Source organism: Plodia interpunctella, chromosome 27 (assembly GCF_027563975.2).
Source record: "Plodia interpunctella isolate USDA-ARS_2022_Savannah chromosome 27, ilPloInte3.2, whole genome shotgun sequence".
Lineage (NCBI taxonomy): Eukaryota > Metazoa > Arthropoda > Insecta > Lepidoptera > Pyralidae > Plodia > Plodia interpunctella.
The window spans coordinates 1133159-1157702 of record NC_071320.1 but is presented as its reverse complement, the minus strand read 5'-3'; the positions used below and the strand labels follow the sequence as shown (position 1 = coordinate 1157702).

Sequence of the window (24544 nt, the reverse complement as noted above, 5' to 3'; positions counted from 1 at the left end):
AGCGTGAAGACAGGTAACAAAGAAAATTACTTTCGCATTTGTAATTAGTTTGACTTTATCTCCGGCTAGATTTAGGTGCAGTTGGTCACAGATGGTTAAAATTAGAGTTTACTCTTTATAGTCTTATTCCTCATGGCTGAGGGTCGTGGTCATTACGTTGAGTGAGACACACACAACTATTTTCTTGGCACTGTTAATGGTTTGCCATTGAGTGCAGGTTTCCTCACGATGTTTTCCTTCACCGGAAGCAAGTGGTGGTCTATAAAAAAAACTACATGAGTCAGATTGGTATACAAACTCGGCACGAGTAGGACTTGAACCTGGGACATTTTGGTTCATGGGGCGTCTTGACCGTTACACCACCACCGCTTCAAATGTAGATTTAAGATTAGATTAATTTATACATAAAACCGTTTTTAAGACCATTAAAGACAGATATGCATCAACTAATGTTAATATTAAATCTACATATAAATGTATAGTTATTTGGGTACCTATTCCAAAGAAATAAACTATGAAACAGAAAATAAATTCTTTATTGAATTTCAATAATATCCAATTTAATCAGATTAACTTAATTTTTCGAAATAAAACATTAAAAATACATATTATTTTTATCACTTTATAATCACACATCGACACAGAAATCTGAAAAACATAAGGGGGATAATATCCATAGATAAAAGAAAAATATCTAATGCCGTTTTTGCAATTTAAAAAAAATAGGACTCATGCGAAAAAAGTGAACGCCATTCTGCGAAAATGACGTTTTGAGATAGACATTACGATGGCGTAATGTCACATATTACAAACGGGTCATTTTCGTCCGAAAAATATAATTTTTTGGAACGTAACGATTGCTTAGTTCACTTAAACTCAACAACTATATATTCTTATCTGTCAAAAATCACTATGTCTATGGTCAGTGGTAAATTTCAGATTTCTGAGCACATAGACAATAAAGAGTTAAAAACCAGAGAGGTAAAAATTTTAATTGTATTGAGATCGTAAAATACATCACATCGTCGCTAAAAGTGTATAATAGAATTTCGAAGTATTGCCATGTCCGGAGGGCAACGTACACCGCTAGTGTTGCCAGTTCCATAATTGAGCATAGATTTTTTTTTATACCCCCGTATAATGCGTTATTTTATGTAATTTCTATTAGTTATTATTATTATTATTGAGTATGTACTGGCAACCCAGACTAAGAAAGGTGTAAGCCACCTCCTTTTACAATAAATGGTTCTAAAATTTTACATCTAACCTACATATTTACAATACACTGTTTATTGAGGTATTATAACATACTTTGTACTGTTATATATATATATATATTATATTATATAAACTGTTTTTCTATAACGCTAATAATATCATTATATGTCGAATTTATGTCTCCGCAATTTTTACGTATTTCTCGCGTATCCTTATGTATGTAATAACTAATATATTTTATGTTACAATTACAATAACAATGGTTTAATTATTGGCACTGACTGATGTATATATAATTATATGAATTAGTTAATGAATGTAGGTTAAGCTATAATAATATCACTTTTTAAAATTAATGTCTCGGCAACATATTTAGCGGTTTACTTTGAAAAAGAAAAACATAAATTAAACATAACACAATTATATAAAAAAGATTTATATGCGATATATTAAAAAGCATTTTTTGCAAAGTATCCCACTAAATTCGGTCTAAACATAACCTAATGGGCCTAATCGTTGCGTTAAGAATACTTATATCAAAATAGATATATAAATCAAACGCAACCCTACATATATTTTTAAAATTTAAAAATACTCATATAATACATGCAACCTGTTGCCATAAGTAGTTATTACTTAACGTAATATATTACATATATAACTATTTCATATAACTATATATGGTGAGACTAGGTATAGTTTGCCACACTTGACACGCGTCAAAAGTACATTGACCCCGTAAAATTGGGTTTTTAAATCCCTATTCTTAAAGTCCTTTTGGACTATAATTCTAAGTACTAAATTATTAAAACAATAACAAGTGAAGTTAGAATATACTGGCCACTCAACATAACCTGGAAAATAAAAAATAGTTAACAGGACGTCAACTATTGTAAAGAAAAAAAATAAGATATTTTTTTTACTATACATATGTTTTATATAGTGTTCAGTTATTTCTAGCTTCTAACATGTTTTAGACTATACAATTTATAACTTAAATATATAATGATGAAACAAATATCGCCCTATGTTTTTTTTAAATGACAGTGACGTTTAAAAAAGTATTTTTTTAAAAATGTACATCAGCATAATCTAAAACATGTTATGATTATAATATAATGCGTTGGCAGTTTTTTTAAAGGATTATGCATTAGCTGCCGTAATAAAAATAATACTATATGAAGAACTGCACAGCGCAGATATATAAATAAATCTACTGTTGTGTGGTTTCAGAGAAAGCGTCTTATATTCTATAATTTATAGATATAATGCTGGCATAAAAATCAAAATTAAATAGAATCGGAATTAAAAATATATCACAACACAATTTTGCTTATTATGATGATTTAAATTTGGAATTTTTTTAAATATATTTTTTTATGCAGCATGACGTTGACGTTGGAACCATACGCCAGTATCTTATACATGAAAACCTAAAAACTAAAAAAAAAAAAAATAACATACAAAATAATCTATGCAAAATAACGATTACAAAAATAATGTACTCTTTTGATCACATTTCAAACTGTATGGTACGATGTTCTGATACTTGTCAAATACGTTTCCTATGAACAAGCAAAAAATATATATTTCAATTTAGTATTTTCAAGTAAAACATAACTTTAGGATTAGTACCTTATTGACATCACTTATTTAGATAATTTTCAATAAATTTGCACGGAAAATAAACTAAATATAAGAGGAAAGTTATGTTAATAAGGTCCAAAATCGCAGACACACACAAAACAGTCGACCTACCAGATTGACTGTTTTGTGATGAGCTATGAAATTTAATGTTTAGAATTTTAATTTATTTTCTAATTTGGAACGTAATGTATGAACATGTACCATAATACCCTTCAGACCATAGACTAACCAACATACTTTTTAAAAGGCAAAGATGTCTGTACCATTGTCCCTACCATTTAATAAAATATACAATAAAAATGGCACAAAAAACTAGATAAAATTGCTATCGGAAGGTTTTCGTAAAGCTTTTGAGCATTACTGTATGGAAGACTACATTTTACACGACTGTATAAAACGAGTGTTATGTTTTCACGACTTGATGACATCGAGTGTGTTACTAACCCTGGTGTCGCATTTTAATCAAGTCTCCTTACGGCATTTGATTCATGTCAAAGGCACAGTCATAATAATCTTCTATTATGACCGTGGCTATAAAATTTCAGTCGTATTTTTGTAAAACTATTACTGCTTTTTTTTAACCTTTCCGATCCTTACTTTAATGTGTATTAACTCTGGCAGTCTATGACCGAAAATATCATATATAGGTATATTATTTAAGGTATCGTCTCGTAAACTTACGGTGCAAATGCGTTCGTCAAAAGATTGTCTATTGTGTTGCGCGTACGACTGTTTAAAAAATACTGAAATTTTGCTTTAATTTTTAATCATACTAAATACATATCTTTTTTTTAAGGTTCCATAATAGGCAAACATTGGAAATTTTCACAGAATGTTCTCAACCTATTAACCGCTTGAAAAAAAGGACACTTAACGCACACTAGGTGCTTGAATTTAACACGTTACGCCTAAAAATCACAATTTTGTTGTAAACAACTGTGGCGTTGATTTCATAGATGTACCTTGTGTATATGAAACTGATTTTTCATGAACTAAATTCTTTGCCATTGCAACACCAAGTAGAATAGTCAAGATTGGTTGATAATCGCTCAGTGTTGCCAGCCAAAAGGACCACAGCGTTTATTTTTTACTCTATGGACAGACTTAGTGAATATTTTTGTAATTTTATTCCTATTTTTTTTTAATACTTTATTTTTTGTTACTGCCAGAGCAAATTATCTTATTTGGCGTTTGCCTTTTCCAAAAACTCCATTTTGAGTTTTAACTCAATCAAAAACAGTTGTTTTTGCAATGAAAAAATCTCTTCCTTCTGCCTCAACTCCATGTTTAAAATCTTCATTTTAACCTCGTGTTCCCATATAGCATGTTGCCTTTTAGCCGTAAAATATAACCTCTCTTCTTCCGTCGCCGTTCCACAGTCGTGTTTTATCTGTTCTTCCGTCTCTTTCACTCTATCGTGCCCATTCTTTCTCTTATCCTCGTCTAGATTGCTTAAATTTAGTGGGGTGTTAGAAAAATCGCTAAATTTTAGTAAATTCTGTTGTATTCTGGCTTGTTCGATGGCTTGTAGGGAGTTCGCTAGGTGTATGTGTGGGGGGATCATGGAGGGTTTTAAGGGGGGTGTTGGGGATGACTGGGGGATGATTTGGACTTGGGGTTCAAGTACGTTTGGCATCGTGTCGTCGCTGTCGTTCGCGCTTGAAAGTCGGCCGTTTGACATCTAAAAAATAAACAAGTTCTTTTTAAATGTTTTCTTAAGATTGTCAACGTGTTTACGCCCAAGTTTTGTTGAAAATAGAGATTATAAAATACCTAATGGAGGTAGAGAGTAGGTACAAAGCGACTTTGGGACAAAAAGACTGATAGGCATCAATGGCATTCTCAAATAGGGTTGACGTTCAGAGAGGGGAGAGGGAGAGGCACATAGTGTGAAAGAGAGAAAACTCACGTTAACCGGCACGCAGTCGTCGTCTTTCCCGCTGTGAGCGCCCTCTACGCTCGTCGCAGCATCGGCGTCCTCATCTAGGAAAACATATTTTTAAATAAATACTAGCTTTTGTCCGCGGCTTCGCTCGCGTATTTTTCCCATGGGAACAGTTATTTTTCCGTCATGAAAAGTATGTCCACTCGTCAAACTACATGTATGAAAAATTTCAAGAAGATTGGCTGAGTAGATAGAGCGTGAAGAGATAACAAACTTTCGAATTTATAATAAATGTGAAAGTTTGTGAGGACGTATGTGTGTATGTTTGTTACTCTTTCAAGCAAAATCTACTGGACGGATTGATATGAAATTTCGTACACGGATAGAATAACACATAGGATACTTTTTATCCCGAAATTCCCACGGGAGCGAAGTCCGGGGCGCAGCTAGTAATATATATATATATATGAACAAATCACACAGACTGAGTTAGCCCCAAATTAAGTTCGAGACTTGTGTTATAGGATGTTAACCCGACGATACTATATTTTAAAAGATACACATAATCTTTATATATAAAACAAGAGTTTTATATATAAAGATTATGTGTATCTTGAACACAAGAGTGTTACTGAGTGACTGACTGACAGACAATGCACAGCCGTAACTACTGGGCGTAGAAAGCTGAAATTTGGTGTGCAGGTTCCTAGGACAGTGCAGGGGTGCACTAAGAAGGGATTCCTGAGATTCCCACGGGAAATGGATTTTTGCTCACGTAAGAAGTTGTGGGAAAAAGTTAATTGTATATAAATAAACATCCAAGAACCAGACAAATCTGAAAAACACGATTTGTCATCTTGACCATATCTTGACATACATCGACTTTCTTGGAAATGTGATGATGTGTGTCTTAATTTCGCACACTAGATTATAAATTTTTTAGATTAAGTATGCGAACCTTAGACCTTTCGATCACAGGCGGATGGTCTTAACAACTAGACCACCACTGTATCATAGTAAAGTTAATTATCTTTAAAAAAAAATGAAAAATTTAAAAAGACAGCCGCGGCTGTCTTGCTCTAGAAATGACCCTAAAATCCTCCAAAGGTACAGACTACTAGCGTGAGGGATCTTACCTTTAACTTCTAGAGGATGCAGACTTTGCCACAACATGCCGTCGAGGAGTCCCTGCGGGTCGGATTGTGGTTGCTGAGAACAAATAATGGTTTTAATGAATTAAAACCACAATTGATTTTTTCAAAAATGATCCATAACTACTAATATTAATTGACCGAGTGGGCGAGGGCTAACATTCTACTTGGGGGAAAAATACATTTTTGTATGCATTTAGGTACGTTTGTAACGCGATAACTTTTCGTACCGTCGGTCCGATTTTGATGAAATTCAAAAGGTATGTACGGATATGCCAATAGAATTTTTATGTTCGTAGGGCATCAAAATCGGTTCAGTCGTTTTTGAAATATTCACAATTTTGTAAAAAAAAATATTGTGTTCGCGAGGTCTAAGTTCGCGGCGAACAACTATTATTATATTATAAATGCGAAAGTTTGTGAGGATGTATGTTTGTTACTATTTCTCGCGAAATCTACTGGACGCATTGTAATGAAATGTGGTTCATAAGTAGAATATATTGTGGAATCACACATAGGGTACCTTTTGTCCCGAAATTCCCACGGGAGCGAAGTCCTTGCGCGCAGCTAATATGAAACCAAAAGTCTGTCTGCTGTCCGCTTTCACAACATCACCGCTGGACCGATTTTGATGAAATTTGACTTCAAAGATAAGAGTCAAATTCAAATCATTTATTCAGAAATTAGACCTTCACAGGCACTTTTTCACGTCAATTTTTTTATATTAAATAGTTATTTCTCACAAGTCTTCGAATAGTCATCAAAATAAAAATTTGTCATCTACCCTGTTACATTGGAGTACCTGGGAGTCGTGCGCGCGCATCTTGCACTTCTTCTTGTAGTTCTCGTACCACATCTTGACCTGCGCAGGAGTGCGCGGCCGCTCGCCGCCGCAGCGTTTGTTCACCTCCTCGCATATGGTCGACCACACTAGCTGCAAACAAAAATTTTACGATTACAACGTACCGTTTCAATCATTACATTTATTTACTAGATGTTGCCCATGGCTTCGCTCACATAGCTTTTTTTTTGTTTTCGCAGGGGAATGCACGCTCCCATAGCCTATAGCAATTATGGATAATGTACCTTTCTAATGGTGAAAGAATTTTTGAAATCGGTTCGGTAGTTTCGGAGATTAACCGCCTCAAACAGATTCAGATTCAGATTCAGATTCATTTATTGCAATGTCACAAGTGGAAATGTTAGGTGTTACATAGATAATAAGTAAGTACAGGTGACGCCCTGCAAGGGCACAGCAAACATTGGGGCAGCTAGATGCCATTTACTTAAATATTTAACATTGTTAATTGTCATGCATTAAATGATTAAATTATTAAAAATGATTAAAATTAATAAAATGAAGGGGAGTCGAAGGTATCACTGATCGATTTGATCTTCAAAGAACTCTGCGATACTGTAATAGCATTTATCCAAAAGAAAAACCTTGAGATGGTTAGTAAATATGTGTGGTTTTTTAATATTTTTTATTTCATTTGGAATGTGGTTAAATATTTTTATTGCCATATGATGAGGACTAGATCCAATTAATGCCATATTAGTAAGTGGAATTAATAATTTATTTGAATACCGATTGTTTCTTCTGTTGTGATTATCCCTATTAGTATATAATTCACTGTGTTTCCGTACAAATTTGCAGATTTCTAAAATGTAAATAGATGTCAGCGTTAATATTTTATGTTTTTTAAAGTATGGCCGGCAAGATGTCATTTCGTCTATATTTGTAAGAATTCGTATACATTTTTTTTGCAAAACAAATATGTCATTTATGTCACAGCAGTTTCCCCACATGACTATCCCATATGACAATCTTGATTGCGCGTATGCATAGTATGCTGCAAGCGAAGTCTTAAAGTCGGTTACACGTTTTAAGTGGTTTAATGCATATATAAAAGATGATAACCTATTTTTTAATGTTCTTATATGGGGTTTCCAAGTCATATTAGTGTCTAAATCTATTCCTAGTAGTGTAGCTATGTCAACAAATTTTAATTTAGAATTATTAAATTCATATGTCATTTTTAACGCAGTTTTTTGTGAAGGTTTGAATTGTATTATTTTTGTTTTATTTAAATTTACTTCAAGATTATGATTATTTAGCCAATTTGTAATGTCAGTTAGAGTTGTATTCAAATTATTTTCTAGTTCTGCCGTATTTGAACAAGATAGCAAAACAGAGACGTCATCTGCAAAAAGAATACATTAGTTTTTGATGATTTTAGGGAGGTCGTTTATATAGATTAGAAACAACAAGCAGCCCAGCACACTACCCTGTGGGATAGAGCTGGTAGCTACTTCTCTACCTGATCGGATGTATTCTATTTTCCCTGTAGCAAAGTTGGTATTTTTAATTTCCACGTATTGACATCGGTTTTCTAGATACGATTTAAACCAACTATAAGCGGGCCCTCTGACACCTGACTCGTATAATTTAGATAGTAGGATGTTATGGCTAACTTTGTCATATGCTTTGCTCATATCCAGTAAAAGACCGATGGCGTACTATTTTCTACCTATTTCAGCGAATATTTTTTGGACAAATTTATAAATTGCTAGTGTTGTAGAATGGTTTTTCCTAAATCCGTTTTGATTTTTATGTAGTAATTTGAATTTTTCATAAAAAATGTATAGGCGGTTGACCATTGCTGTTTCGAATACCTTTGCTGAAGTTGGCAAGAAAGATATAGGTCGGTAGTTGTTAATATCAGTGGTTGAACCTTTTTTGTGGATTGGTCTTATTATAGAAACCTTTAAAATATCTGGGAAAACACCTTCTGCAAAAGACTGGTTGATTAACAAAGTGTATGGGACAGTCAATTGGTCGGCACATGCCTTTATCAGTGTCGGGGGGATTTCGTCTATACCGAAAGAATTTTTATTTTTGAGATTTTTTAAAATATTATTTACTTCTTTATAGTCAACCGGGCTTAAAAAGAAAGTATTAGGTACTCTATCTGTATTGATATTTGTACCCATTTTGAGCGGATTTTCGACCGATTTTCCGATCTCTATGAAGAACTTATTGAACTTTTCTGCTACGAGTTTTGGATCATCTATAGTTTGCTTGTTAAGCAGTTTCAATTTTATATTAGGTCGATTTTTCCTAATTTGATTGGTTTCTTTATTTACAATTTTCCACATACACTGTATTTTGTTATCCGAAGTCATAATCTTACGCTGGTTATTTAACTTTTTTGCTCTTTTAACAGCAAGTTTTAGAATTTTGCAATACTTTTTATAGTCATCTCGTAGTATTTTATTATTTGTTTGGGACGCTAAATGTTTTAATAATCTTTTATTACGGCAAGATTGTTTTAATCCCGGAGTCAAATAAGTTTTTGTACATTTTGTATTATATTTTATTGTTTTTTTAGGTATACATTGATCTAGAGTATTAATCATAATTTCATTAAATATATTATAATTATCATTTATGTTCCGGGTTGAGCTTAGAACCTCATTCCACTTAATTTTCGATATTTCATTTTTAAATTTATTAAAATTACTAGCATTATATAATCGCTTAACGGTTGAAAAATATTTTAAGTTCTGTATGGCTAGTGATGTAGAGAAAATTATGCCTTTGTGGTCAGAGAAACCGAACTCGAGAACATCTGCTTTACTTGTTTGTACAAACATACAAACTCACAAACACTTACCTCTTTATAATAATATAGATATAGTATAGATTAATTAGTGAGTTTCTCTACGAACGCGAGAGACACTTTTTTCAAACAAACTTTCATCCCCCATTAGTCATTTGGGGGTTGATTATTAAAAAGGGGGTTGGGGTCTTTAGCTATATGTATACCAAATTTCATCAAAATCCGTCCAGCGGTTTAACCGTGAAAGCAGAATAGACAAGAGACTTTCGCATTTTATTAGCTTCGCCCAGGGGCTTCGCTCGCGTGGGAATTTCGGGATAAAAGGCACCCTATGTGTTATTCCAGGTTATATTCTACCCGTGTACACCGAATTTCACAACAATTTTTGCGTGAAAGAGTAACAAACATACTATATACATCCTCACAAACTTTCGCATTTATAATATCAGTAGTATTGTTAAAGTCTGTCTGTTTAAGTTGGGACGTTATATAAAATGATTTAAATAAAAACACTCACATAACTGTACAGTTGACTGTTTGGATCCATTTCAGGTACTTACAATGTTTGAGCTAGCACCGAGCGCGTATGCGCAGTGCATAGAATAAATTATGTACAGAACAGTTTGTCGTTTGATGTAGTCCTCGATGAAGTTAGTAAAATATCTAGTGACGTTCCACGAATACTACTTTAGGGTCGATATTTAGTTACGTAATATATACCTTATGTAATCTGTTACTAAATTCTGATCAATAATAAAAACATTTAAAAATTATTGACGATGTACTTAAGCGCGCCTTTACTCGGAATATCATATATATATAATATATGTTTTCATGAAGCGGTGGTGGTGTAATGGTTAAGACGCCCGCCTGTGGATGCCACATGAGTTTGTATACCAATCTGACTCATGTATAGTAGTTTTCATCGACCACCGCTTGCTTCAGGTGAAGGAAAACATCGTGAGGAAACCTGCATACTGGTTGATTCTTATTAACTTGTGTGTGTAATGGAGAATATAGGATAATATAAATTGTTATAATAACAACTGTCTTGGCATTAGTAATGGTATAGTTTGCCATTGCCTTCTCCATTTAATATAACTTATATGTGTTTAATTCCACGTAATGACCACGACTCTCAACCACGAGGAATACGACTATGAAGAAGATATTTTTTCTCTATGTGAAACATACTATATATGTAATATTTGATCAAGAATTATTTAAATATTTATTTATAAAGAAACCGCTTTCCAAACCCGTGTCGAACTGGATATCTGAACTTTTTAAATATGTATTTAAGACCTACATTTTGTTAATTGAGACGACCTTGGAGTAAAGGCTGCGGTGAAGTTTGTTGCGCCGCTTCTTCTTCACCTGCGCTTTGGAAGCCGGCAGTAGACTTAGTTTAAGTAATTTTTTGACGTCAATAAGTGATGTATATCATACAAAATTGAGTAAAGACTTTTGTATTTGAATTTGAAATGGACAAAATCCGAAAAAATACATAAGTAAACATGACAAATTAATTATTGAAACATAGCAACGATTTTAGTTTTTCCAAAAATAAAATATTTAAGGCCCTCCGGACTTACTTTTTAAACTTTACATTTTTCAAGGTCTCTCAGAGGCAAAGAAGATAACATCAGACGATGTCCACTCTACGTTTAATTTAGTATACGACCGACACACGAGGCGCCGAGTCTAACTCAGCATATTTCAGTCTAATGTTTCACATCGCTGCAAGTATCAAATTATGTTTTGTATTTCTAACTCGGTTTAAAATTTTAACTGCGCAGTAATATTGTAAATTATTTTGAACTTCATCAAGAGATATATCCTACTAATACTATAAATGCGAAAGTTTGTCTATGTGTGTATGTTTGTTATACTAACACGTAAAATCTACTGGACCGATAGTTACGAAATTTGGTACACTGGTAGAATATAACCAGTAATAACAGATAGGGTACTTTTAATCCCGAAATTCCCACGGAAGCGAATCCCCGGAGCGCAGCTAGTTATATATATGACTGCAGGAAAAGCCTGTTTTTGGGGCTTACTACTGGTGCTTCTTCCGTGGATACTGAGCGTCGGAACCCAGCATCCGCTTTCCTACTTTTTTCCCGCTAATTCGCACGGTTAGGAATCCTTAGCATATATATTTTGACCCAATTTACGTCACCTTTACGGAAGTAAGTAAAATTAATCAGTTAATAAGTTATATATCCAAGATTAACAACTTTATCGATGTCGTCAACGTTAACTTCTGTTAACTAGCGATAAGCCGATAATTTTTAACGAACAAATTACTTATTGTAGCTAAATTTTACCTTTTTCTTTATCTGTAAAAATAAAGGTATTCGACGATGCTCAGATAAAATTGGGTAATGTGATTATGTAGGTATTGGCAATTTCTATTATAATAAATTCAAATTTTCGCATAAATCATTCTAATATACATATCAATCACGAAAAATTTTGTTTAAATGTACGTATATCTTTCCTGTTTGTCCCACCGTTTTGTTTTTCTCATTTTGTATATATGTATGTTCTGTTTTTTTTTTTGTCTGTTTTGTCTTATGGTGTTTTATCTATACTATTATGACAAAAAGATAAACGTTTGTGATTTTGTATGTTTGAGGCGTGTAATCTCCGAAACTATCGAACCGATTTCAAAAATTCTTTAAAGGTACATTATCCAAGATTGCTATAGGCTAATATTTTCTCTCAAAATTCCCCACGGGAGCGAAGCCCCGGGCAACATATAGTATTATATATAATTAGTAGGCAACAAAAGATTTATATTTCTAAAAATCATCGCTCGGCCCACGTGGACCGACTTCCATCGTCCGACAGATCGTACGATATTAACTTTTTTCCCTGTTGGTTCAATAAACTAATCGGACTATTGAGACTTGAGACTATATTTATCTATATGACTATATTTATTATTTATTTAACTTAACGATACCATATTTTATAACATATACATATATAGATAAACATCCAAGACCCGGGCCAATCAAAAAAAGATCATTTTCCATCATGACATGACTCGACCGAGGATCGAACCCGGGACCTCTCGGTTCAAAGGCAAGCACTTTACCACTGCGCCACCGAGGTCGTTAAGTCAATTACTGTCATTACTGTGTCTTTTTTTAATTTTTGTTGAAGTAGGAACAAATTTAAACAGTGATGATAGCAATTTCCGCTAACACTGTTTAAATTTGTTTCTTTCGGTCTTCTCGGCAGTGGTCGTTCCGAAAAGCTACAAACTACCAGAGGGGTAGTGCGGATTAGGATTTCACTTCACACCATCGAATCGATTCGAAGTGAGACGCAGCGAACCAATGACATTGCCGATCGGTTGTCGTTGCGTCACAATGGCGTAATGTGATTGGTTCGCTGTGTCTCGTTTCGAATCGATTCGATGGTAAGAAGTGAAATCCTAATCCGCACTTCGCCCACAGCAAAATTTTTTGAGAAGAAACTCGCGCACCGTCCTCTTCTCAAGCTGGGAGGAGTAGCAGCGTGTGACGTCACTGACTAGTTACCTGCTTGCTCCGGTTGGTGGCGCTGTTGGACCGGCCTTGCCGCAGCACGTCCCGGTGCCGGCTGATCAGCTCGAGCACCGTCCTCTTCTCAAGCTCGGTGAAGTTCTTGGAGCGCTCCTTGTGACCGCGCCGGGCTCGGTTCGCGGTCGCGCTGCTGCGTGTTGACATATCAGTCTGGAAATATTCCAATCATATTTAATGCCGGCTACACACTGTATCGTCGAAGTCAGACATATACCTATCAGCAAAAAACGTATGTTAACGCGTCATTTGTATATTTCCAATAGTTTAACTGGACAGTTATGGCTCTTCTTTAGTTGTTCCAGATCTTCGATTTTTATACTTCGACAGGAGATGCTTATCAGACTGAACAACTTTTGTGAGGGCATCGTTTCTATATTTCCTATAGTTTCGCTGTACCGTCATGGGTCTGCATCAGGTGTTTCAGTTTTCAAAATCATTTATACCCTATATATTGCCCAGGCTTAATAGCTATATAACAAAAAAGTTTCATTCGAATCCGTCCAGTAGATCCGGATATTAGCGTGTACAAACACAGATTTTTTTTCAAATTCTTACTGTAGTGTTATCGTCTAATTTTGTTATTATGTAAATATATTACTCTATCGTCTAATTTTGTTATTATGTAAATATATTCAATGTACAGAATTTATTTTTCTACTGTTTTATTATATTGATTAGACCGACAGCCACTTTTTCACGTCAAATTTTATATTAAATAGTAATTTCTCACAAGTTACAAACTACTGGCATTTGGAAACGGCCACTGCTGAGAACTGTTGTTTCTTACAACATAACGTGTTAAGCTTAAATATTACAATGGATGCAGTTAGCTGGTTGATGCAGCATGATTTGCATTATTGACAAAGAAAAGAGTACTAACGACCAAACATAAATGAAACTAGGTATTGATAATGGACAAGATGGTTGACTGTAAGAGATCCCTACGTGGGATAAGTCCGCCGTTGTACAATGTATCTTTCTTGTATTAATTTTGATTAATGTGCTTATTTTCGTGCAATAAAGTTATTACAAACAAACAAACAAGATGCATGCCTTTTTGTATTGAATTTACAGAATGATATGTTTACTGTAAATTCAACTGTAAATCCTCATAACATATGTAATTGATTTATTACATTATTAAGTACGTTTTGTACATTTAGCTTTTTATTTATATATATATATATATTTTTGTGTGACGTTTTTCAATAATTTTATTGGAAATACAACTTTTTTTTATTTTATTATTCATTCAAATTTTGACATTTTTAATAATGATGTAAATTCGTCCTCCTAATTTTTAATATATGTATAAGACCTATATTTGTTAATTGACGTCCTTGGAGAAAAGGCTGCGGTGAAGTTTGTTGCGCCGCTTCTTCTTCACCTGCGCTTTGGAAGCCGGCAGTAGACTTAGTATCTTTAATACTAAGTCTACTTAAACTTAGTAATTTTTGACGTCAATAAGTGATGTATATCATCCTAAATTAAATAAAGAATTTTGAATTTGAATATAAAAAAAAGTTTTTACATACTATGTAGTGATTACAGCTAAGTGGATAAATATACACAACATGGATTAAATCCTCATTATTTTAAGATTCAGTCATATTTAAGCTTTAGACCTTGGCTAAACCTGTTCTTTAATAAGTTCATTGGTACAGTTAAGAACAGATGTGCTGATAAATAGCTTTTGCCCGCGGCTTCGCCCGCGTGAATTTCCCACAGGAACAGTTACTTTTCCGAGATTAAAGGTATACTTCATATTTCAAAACTACACAACAAGAGGATTGGTGCGTGAAGAGGTAACAAACAAACTTACTTTCGCATTTATAATATTAGTTATGATTAGGATGCTGATAAAGCAAGTAGTGTGGCTTGTGGTTCCGCCCTAGAATAGGACCACTCCATGTCCTCCAATGGGTGTCGTACGAGGCGACTAAGGGACATACATCTTAGACAGTAGCATTTCCAATTGACGTCAGGCCAGTTGTAACATCACTTTCGAATCTTAAAAATTTCAGCTTTCAACCCCAGGCTTCGCGAAGTCACAGCCCCGAATCCAACCCGGAACAAGTGATGAGTTTTGTCTCTGTCTTTCTCATCCTCGCGTGTTTCCTGTTTAATATTCTGTGTTGGTTATATGTAAAAAAAAATTATGTGTTATATGTTTAAAGCGTGAAAGTTGAAAAACAACCCCAACCAAATGTTCAAAAAGTATATTTTTAGCGTCATAAAACATGTCAGATGCCTTTAGTCGACTTGAATAACATCTAAAATCAGTGTTAAATTTTCACTATATTTTTATTTCACTAAGGGAAACTGACCGTACAATCTGCAATCACAACTAAAAGAAATTAAAACAAATTATTAAAAAACAATCAGTACAAAAACATCAATACATTTCAATAGCGCATTCGATAAAAGACGAAAAACTTTTTTGCGGTGACTGTACATACTAATACCAAAGTTTAAAGTTGCACAGTCAACTGGATAATTAAATATACTAATTAGGACTTAAATTGTGTTAACTAATTACATTAGCATGGTGTTATTTTCTACTGTATAAATATTTTGGCTTAAAATACCAACACATAATAGAGTAGAAGACCAATTTTTATTTCGGTCTTAACCATTACACCACCACCGCTTCTGGTTCTATACTTTGTGACAATTTTGACACATTTCAATCTGTAATCTATGGCCCCACCAGATTTTTACCCCGACGCAAAAAGAGGGGTGTTATAAGTTTGACCACTAATTGTGTCTGTCTGTGTACGTGGCATCGTAGCTCATCAACTGATTTAGATTCGGATGCGGGTTTTTTTCTTAATTTGATACCTAATTTTTATGCGGTGGTTCTTAGATATGTTTGATCAAAATCGATTCAGCCGTTCAAAAGTTGTGGCGAATTGAATATTGGTCCGAATAAAGTCGGAGTTTTTTTTTTAATTTGTCTAACAAATAAACTCGTTAATAAAATGGCTTCTTGGCATTTAAATAACAGTTACAGAAACAATTTTCAACAGTTAATAATAAAGATGACCAAATCAGGTTCCAATGACATTCAATATCGTAGACGACAAAAAGAAAATATGTATTACGTTTTTACTTATTTATAATAACAAAACTTATTTAAATAATATAGGTTAGTTAACTGAGCATACAACAATTTAAGAGAACATTTATCTACTAAAATAAGAATATAATCCTTACATATTATAATAAAAAGACGTCCCCCTGTCACGTCTGTCTGTATGAACGCGATAAACTCGAAAACTACCGGACGGATATTCGTACCGTTTTTACCAATAGATAATGTGTTTCGCCCGCGGCTGCGCGCGCGTGCATTTTCGCGGGAGCAATTACTTTTCCGGGATTAAAGGTACCATATGTCCTTCTCTGTACTTCAAACTATATGTATGCAAAATTTCAAGAAGATTGATTGAGTAGATAGAGCGTGAAGAGGTTAGAAAATGTTGGGATGCCCACGCAGTTTGAATATGGGTAAGTTATATTGAAACTAATATGTTTCTTAGAATGTATTCAACAAGTTTATATAGATGGCTTTTCAAAAACATTCCAGTATCATGTACAAGCTTTAGCCTGCGGCTTCGCCCACGTCTTTTTGCCTTCAGTGATATATTTCACTAATCTTGTTTACCCATACAAACTTTGAACCACCATTTTATCCCCTTAAAGGATGAATTTTGAAAAATCCTTTCTTAGTGCACCCCTAGACGACATAAGGAAACTACGTGCTAAATTTGAAGTTTCTAAGCCCAGCGGTTTGGGCTGTGCGTTGATATGTCAGTCAGTTATTCAGTGACTTCTTTTATATATAGATTTGTGATGTCTGTGTGTAACTTAGGTCTCAAAGCACACATAGATGGCTGTCAAGTTATTGATAACACAAAACCGCTTTTGCAAATGTTAAATCAACTGGTTCTAGTCGCAGGACGTAAAATTAACATTTAAACCAAAAAAAAATGATTTAAACTAAGTTTTAACTTGTTTTAGGATCGAATTTTGGAGTATTGACCTTATCAATGTCAAAGGAGCAAGACAGGAAATCTTTCTAACTTATCGAGCGCGTTATTGCTAACATTCAAGTCGCCTAAAGGCTTCTGACATGACTTTTAAGACAGGGTCTGTAAGCAAGGCATGTAATCTTTCTTAATGTGTTATGCGGAATATCTAACTAGGTTTCGCCCGCGTGATTTTCCCACAGGAACAGTAAATTTCCGGGATGAATTCCCTATGTCCTTCTCCATACTTCAACTTATATGTATGCAAAATTTCAAGAAGATTGGTTGAGTAGATAGAGCGTGAAGAATCATTATCATTACATAGTACAAAACAAAGTCGCGTTCCGCTGTCTGTCTCTCCATATGTACGCTTAGATCTTTAAAACTACGGATTTTGATGCGGGTTTTTAAGATAGTGTGATTCCTGACGAAGGTTTAAGTGTATAATTTATTAATTGACGTCCTTGGAGAAAAGGCTGCGGTGAAGTTTGTTGCGCCGCTTCATCTTCACCTGCGCTTTGGAAGCCGGCAGTAGACTTAGTTTAAGTAATTTTTTGACGTCAATAAGTGATGTATATCATCCTAAATTGAATAAAGAATTTTGAATTTGAATTATAGTTTTATAGTAGTATTATAAATGCGATATACTAATATGAAATACAATTGACGTGAAAAAGTGGTCTAATTTCTGAACAAATGATTTAATTTGATTCCCGGCCATGTCGGCTCAAAGCCTATGGTCCGTGTTAAAAATAACTTCTTTTTTTGAGAATGCCGTTATCGCCTTTCAGCTGTCTTGGCTTCTTAACCCATAATCGTCTCGTACGACATCCGCGAGGGGTCCTATTCGACGGGTGCTACACGCCTCGTTAATTACTACTTAACTATAATAAAACCGGCTAAGTGCGAGTCGTACTCGCGCATGAAGTGTTCCGTAACATTACAAAGACTGCCTAAAAAATCACATTTGTTGTATGGGACTTTTAAATACGTAATAATAGTGTCTATATTTCACCCTTTGGGTGCGGAACCCTAAAGATAGCGGACTCGGACCCTGTCTACCCCGCGTAGACGTGAGAATATGTGTTTACATTCACGTATACTGTATAATTTACATAAATCAAATCTTATCACGAACCTAATATTGTCATTATCTATCAACTCGACAGTCCTAAGTGCTTTCAGTGTGTCATATTTTAAACAAAGCAAGGGGCATAGTCTCGGTTTTCCGTTACCTCGGAGGCTTTGATGCCGAACCAGATGTGGCCGTTGTTTAGAGTACATACACAGATGAAAGTGGCGAGAGTCGGCGAGACTTACCAAAGTGTGAAAGTCCACAAGTTTATTTCTTAGACATATTAAAAAACCCCCGACTTTCAATATTAATTTCGCTACAACGGCTGAACCGATTTTGATCAAACATATCTAAGAACCACCGCATATAAATTAGGTATCAAATAAAAAAACCGCATCCATATCGGTTCATCCGTTGATGAGCTACAGTGCCACGTACACAGACAGACACACTTAGCGGTCAATCTTATAATAACCCTCTTTTTGCGTCGGGGGTTAAAAACATGGAACACCTCTCTCTCTCTCACTAAATAGAATAGCGACCAAACACACACTTGTTTAGCTTTAGTAACGATGATATCCAATGGATTCAGCAATTAACACTTTCTTTATCATACAACTACATGTTGCCCGGGGCTTCGCTCCCGTGGGAATTTTGAGATAAAGTATAGCCTGCTATAGGCTAGGCTATACTTTATCTCAAAATTCCCACGGGATAATGTACCATTTTAATGGTGAAAGAATTTTTGAAATCGATTACCCGCCTCAAACATACAAACTCACAAACGCTTACCTCCTTATAATTGTAAAATATGTATAAGTGGGTAGCTGTTACAATTAGCCTTTAAGATTGTTATTTTTGGAAGGTATTCGCCTCCGTAATAAATTCCGTAGTGACCAGACGTGTTTTACAGTGCTCCCGACTATTCCTGCTTACATATTCTTCAATAAAAATAGTATAGATTTCAATTGAATTTATGAAAGATTAAAGATTAGATGAGGATCAAGGGATTATAATATCCCACTACATCCCACTAATATTATAAAGGCGAAAGTTTGTGAGTATGTTTGTTACTTCGTCACGTTCAGACGTCTGGGCCAATTTTTACGAAATTTGGTATTGAGGTAGCTGATATCTTGGATTAACACGTAGGATACATTCTATCTAAAAAGTTTGATAGTTAATAGAGCTTTATAAAGTAGATGGCGCCACAGTGCATAAAAAAACGTAAGGTTTTTTTTTAATAATTACGATTGTACAACGCGGAGTGCTGGAATGGCTGGATGAATAAATAGAAATAGCTGGCTCCGCTTTCGCGCCTTCAGTCACGTCAAGCTCCAAGTCTAATAAAATTTATTGCAGAGTGATGTTCAATCGAATAGGATACTTCTATAGAACTATTTAACTAGATGGTCATGCATTGTTATCATATTAAATTTGATTTTTACATAGCTTTGTTTTGTTATCTAAGATTGCAGTGAAGTTCTAGCGGTATACTTAGTTTTAAATTAATTTTTGATGTCAATAAGTGATGTATATCATCTTAACTTTGAATATGAACAAAAGATACAGAACAGGGTGAGCTTTCTCCAGAACCCTGAGGTTATCTGGAACTATCAACTAGTTTTATATTATCTGTGCCTTATCTAATTTTAGGTCTGCTAATTTAATTTTGATTTAAAAACTTAGGAAATTTGTTTTAACTTTTAAAAAGTTTTCAAATAGTGTTAAAATTAACTATATAAAGCTCTTATAAGCAGGATAGTAACTATACTATCCTGCTGCTATAGCAATAATGAATTTATTTATTCACTAAGTAGTATTATAGTATAGTACTAAATAAATAAATTTATTATTATTATTATATTACAGTTAGAAATAAGATATACAAACATATAAAATATATATGGGATATATATTGTTGGACATATATCTTTCTTGTATAAATTTTAATATAAGTACTCCTCTATGAAAGAGCTACCTAAATTTAGTATGCAAACAAACAATAAAATAAAAATCATCAAAAATAATTTAAATTTAATAATAATATGTATAGGTTTATTTAAATACAATCAAAATAGCTAATTAAAAAGAACATAAAAGATAAAAAAGTAAATAGGTACTCCATTTGTTTTAAAAATTGCTGTGACTTGTTATTAATTACTTTAATCATTTCCCTGATCTAATTACATACATATATTTAGCCAGTAACATAACAGTTAGGTATAATAATATCCTTAACTGAATCTAATAAGCCATTTTTTATCATCAAAGATATCAAGTGAAACTCAGCTTGTATGGCTAATAGAGTCTATTATGTATGTAGGCACTATTAATTTAAATTCCTATGCTTCGAGGACACAAAAAAAGAACCAAACAGACTCTTCAAATCTATTCTGTATTCAAATACTGGTCAGAAAAATATTTTCGATTTGTTAAAAATAAAACCATAGATTACTTTGAGCAAGTTTGATATTTTTTACAATACTGGCCAATAACTTAATAAAAATAAAATAAATGTGAAGTGAATGGGAATGCAGTAAATAAGTATAAATATTTTGTACCTTATTGCATACAGCATAGAGTTCATACATCTACCGTAGTTCGTCGGAAAAGCGCGGGTTCAGATAACACCACAAAACAATACAACCAATAAAACACCTGAATATTAATGAATATAAAAAATGTAGGAAAAGATAACTAAGCATTAGTTAATGATATTATCAAGCAGTTTACGTCCAATCAAGGGTTTAAATATGAATTTTGTTATAATAGAGATAACAAAACAATTTATGATAAGTAATCATTACAGTTAACAGAAAAACAATTTTAGATTCGACTAATATATGCAGCGGACTCGATCGTAATAAAATTAAACACGGCATAGCGTCAAATTACGCGTCCACGGCTTTCAGTTAAAAGGTTAACAGGCAATTGACTACTACAGTTTTTTTAATCAGTTAAAAATAAGGACGACAGTTTGCCGACAACAAATTGAGTACTCACCGATGCTAGCGGGTTTCATTCCACCTTTTCCGAAATGCGTGGGCTCTTATTTTCATGTTGTTCACGTAATACCACTTTGCGAATAACTTATTATTTTGGTATCAAAATGCAAGGAGGTAAAAAAATATGATGACCACTGGTTACATTAGAACTGTCAAACTGAACTTCATCGCTTTGCCAAGTCCAGAGACAAGGTTGTGTTGTTATAAATAGATGTAGTCGTGCTATTCGACGCTAGATGTCGCTAGTAGTTTTTAATACATCAAATAGGTACCAGTACTTCGGAATATTCAATTCAAAGCAAGGATTATAGGTATTATTATAATAATATTATTATTATTTTCGAGTACATATGATTGGTAAGACTTGTGTCAAATATTTATTATTCAAGTTACCTAAAGGCATCTGACATTCTCAATGATTAACACTCATTGGTGAAAGAATGTTTGAAATCGGTTCGGTAGTTTCGGAGATTAGCCGCCTCAAAACGCGTATCTCTTTATACTTAATAATAGCCTGATATTATGAAACAGTGAAGAAGTGACGTCACGTCACTATTCACATCACTACTATAACAAAAAATAATTAAGCGCATAATTTAAAATTCTTCAATTAATGTAAAATTATAGTGTTAGGTACACATATTTTTTTTGTTCAGTATAAAATATCGGATAATAATAATAATGATTAGGGTATACCTACTACTTATTTTACTACGCAAAAATTAAAATAAATAAAAAAATATATTAGGACAAATCACACAGATTGAGCTAGCTCCAAAGTATGTTCGAGACTTGTGTTATGGGATACTAACTCAGCGATACTATATTTTATAACATATATAAATATACATAAACATTCAAGACCCGGGCCAATCAGAAAAATATCATTTTCCACCATGACCCGACGGGGGATCGACCCCGGGAACTCTCGGTTCAGTGGCAAGAACTTTACCACTGCGCCACCGAGGTTGTCAAAAATATATAGCTGCGAGTATTTTTTTTACACCAACACCGCAAGTGTGACCATTCTCTAGGGATTTACAGTTGTTGTGCTGTCCTTAGTCCCTAAGGGCCAAGGAGTGAGAGAGCAAATCAGCTGCAATTTACTTGAGGTCATAGGTCCGATTCTCAGTATGGATACTGGGGTATTATTTAATCTGTGGTATGGACAAATGCTTATGTACTTGTTTTCACAGGTAGGTATTTTCGTCTGCGATTCTGGGTGTGTTGTGCCAGTTTCTTTGTTTGTCTCCAAGATATATTACAAACTTAGTGTGGGCCGTTGAGTGTTGTCACTTAATTAGTTCCGGACACAAAGTTCTAATCTAAATTTAGAGACCTTAAATTGTTCGCCGCGCTGTAAAACTTGATGTATAAAATGATCTCAGCTCGATGTGATTTTATTGTAAAATATGTGATAATATAGCGGTCCCTCCCGGCTTCGCTTGGGTACAAACACAATCAAATAGGTGTACACCTAAACCTTCCTCGGGATTCACGCTATCCGTTGGTGAAAATTGCAAGAAAATCCGTGCATATAATTTTTGAGTTTATTGCGAACAGACAGACAGATGCGGTAGCGAACTTTGTTTTGTCATATGTAAGGATTCATTGAATAAAGGTACACAAGTGCATTCTCAGACATTGAACGTGGAATTAACTAATATTATTATCCATACTAATATTATAAAGATAAAAATAAAACAGTAAATTTAAAAAACAATAAATTTAAATCAAACAGCATAAAATTGACGATCTCGGTGGCGCAGTGGTAAAGTGCTTGCCACTGAACCGAGAGTTCCCGGGTTCGATCCCCGGTCGGGTCATGATGGAAAATGATCTTATTCTGATTGGCCCGGGTCTTGGATGTTTATCTATATATGTATATGTTATAAAATATAGTATCGTTGAGATAGTATCCCATGACACAAGTCTCGACTTACTTTGGGGCTAGCTCAATCTGTGTGATTTGTCCTAATATATTTATTTGTTTATTTATTTAAAATATTTGTATATTTGTTTTTTGTTTGTAATGAATAAACTTAAATATTACTGGGCAGATTTTGATGAAATTTGGCACAGAGATAGGCGAAACCTACATAAGTGACATAGGGTACTATTTATTTTGGTTTTACCCTAGCGAAGCCGGGGCGAGCGGCTATTAGTTTATACATAAACCAATTAGATAAAATTAATTTAATTACTTTGCATTTTTCTATGAAGGTTAAAGTTAATGTCAAAGTTGATTGGTGCAATGCACCCTTAAACATTATGGTCAGGCGCAAGTCGAGTAACGATCGATAATGTACTCAAAGCACTAGCTCCATTGCCAAACTCGTCTTGTTCTATGCTAAACGGTCGGCGATACCATCGCATTGTCTGTGCCTCGCACCGTTCCAATTTCAAAATGTAGATACGACAAAAAAAGGAATGGAGTAATTTTTAAAATATCTAACATTTTAGATATTTAAAAAAAAATTGACTAGGCAAAAGTAACTTTCTTTCCATGTATCCTTGTCTCTGGTCTCTTCCATCCATCTCTTGTCGAATTCTCTAAGTGGATCCGATTAATACAAATTGAGTAATTATAGTGAAATATTTTGATGTATAGTGATGACATAGCAGTTGAAAAAAGTTAAAACGGTGACAGTGTTATGATTAAGACCTGTGGATCGAAAGGTCCCAGGTTCGAATTCTACTAGACCACCACTTGCTTCCGGTGAAGGAAAACATTGTAAGGTACACCTGCACACTGGTTGACAGTTTAAGTCCACTAGTATGCATGCGATTACTTGCCGCTAGTATGTGGTAGTAGTAGTCATATAATATGCCTTTAGGGAACTTGAGTGAAAAATCTAACACCAATATTCGCATTTAACACACAAGAAAAGAAGAAAAAGTAGTCTAGTCAGAATCAAGTCAACTCCACGCCACTTCTATTCCACACAACCAATAAAATAACATGGCGGTGATCCTAACCTACAAATTGGTTCGATGACTTCGCACAAACTAAATAATGATATTTACATATTGTTTTGTCACTTTCTACCTTATTAGTTTTTTTTTTTCACCGATAATATCGTGGTCGTATCTCGTGCGTTTGTTTGGAAATTTGGCGCGATTGTCTATGGCCATTGTTTTATTTTTTTGGCGAGTCACGGCAAGGGAATCGTGTCTTTTCATTCATTGGTGTTATAGAATTATATTATCTATGGTGCCGTGTTCACAGCTATCGGTTACGTCCGGTTTAAATCGATATAAGTGTATTTTAACAACAGGTTTGTTATTTAAATCAAACAGCATAGCTTTGTCCACGATAAAGCTGGAC

The 24544-nt window shown here is 34.1% G+C and overlaps 1 protein-coding gene across 2 annotated transcripts; it reads right to left on the bottom strand.

Annotated features, from left to right (window-relative positions):
* Positions 1 to 515: 515 nt before the first annotated feature.
* Positions 516 to 21373, bottom strand: LOC128681418 (uncharacterized). 2 transcript variants are annotated; one of them, XM_053765284.1, is made up of 6 exons: positions 21215 to 21373; positions 13082 to 13255; positions 6704 to 6835; positions 5887 to 5959; positions 4775 to 4848; positions 516 to 4546 (listed from the first exon to the last, which is right to left on the bottom strand). In XM_053765284.1, exons 2-6 carry the CDS (start codon positions 13247 to 13249, stop codon positions 4046 to 4048), a joined length of 948 nt encoding a protein of 315 aa, XP_053621259.1. In that variant the 5' UTR covers positions 13250 to 13255; positions 21215 to 21373; the 3' UTR covers positions 516 to 4045. The 2 variants fall into 2 exon arrangements, with proteins under 2 accessions (XP_053621259.1, XP_053621260.1); XM_053765285.2 differs by lacking the exons at positions 13082 to 13255; positions 21215 to 21373 and adding an exon at positions 10042 to 10124.
* Between the last annotated feature and the right edge of the window lie 3171 nt (positions 21374 to 24544).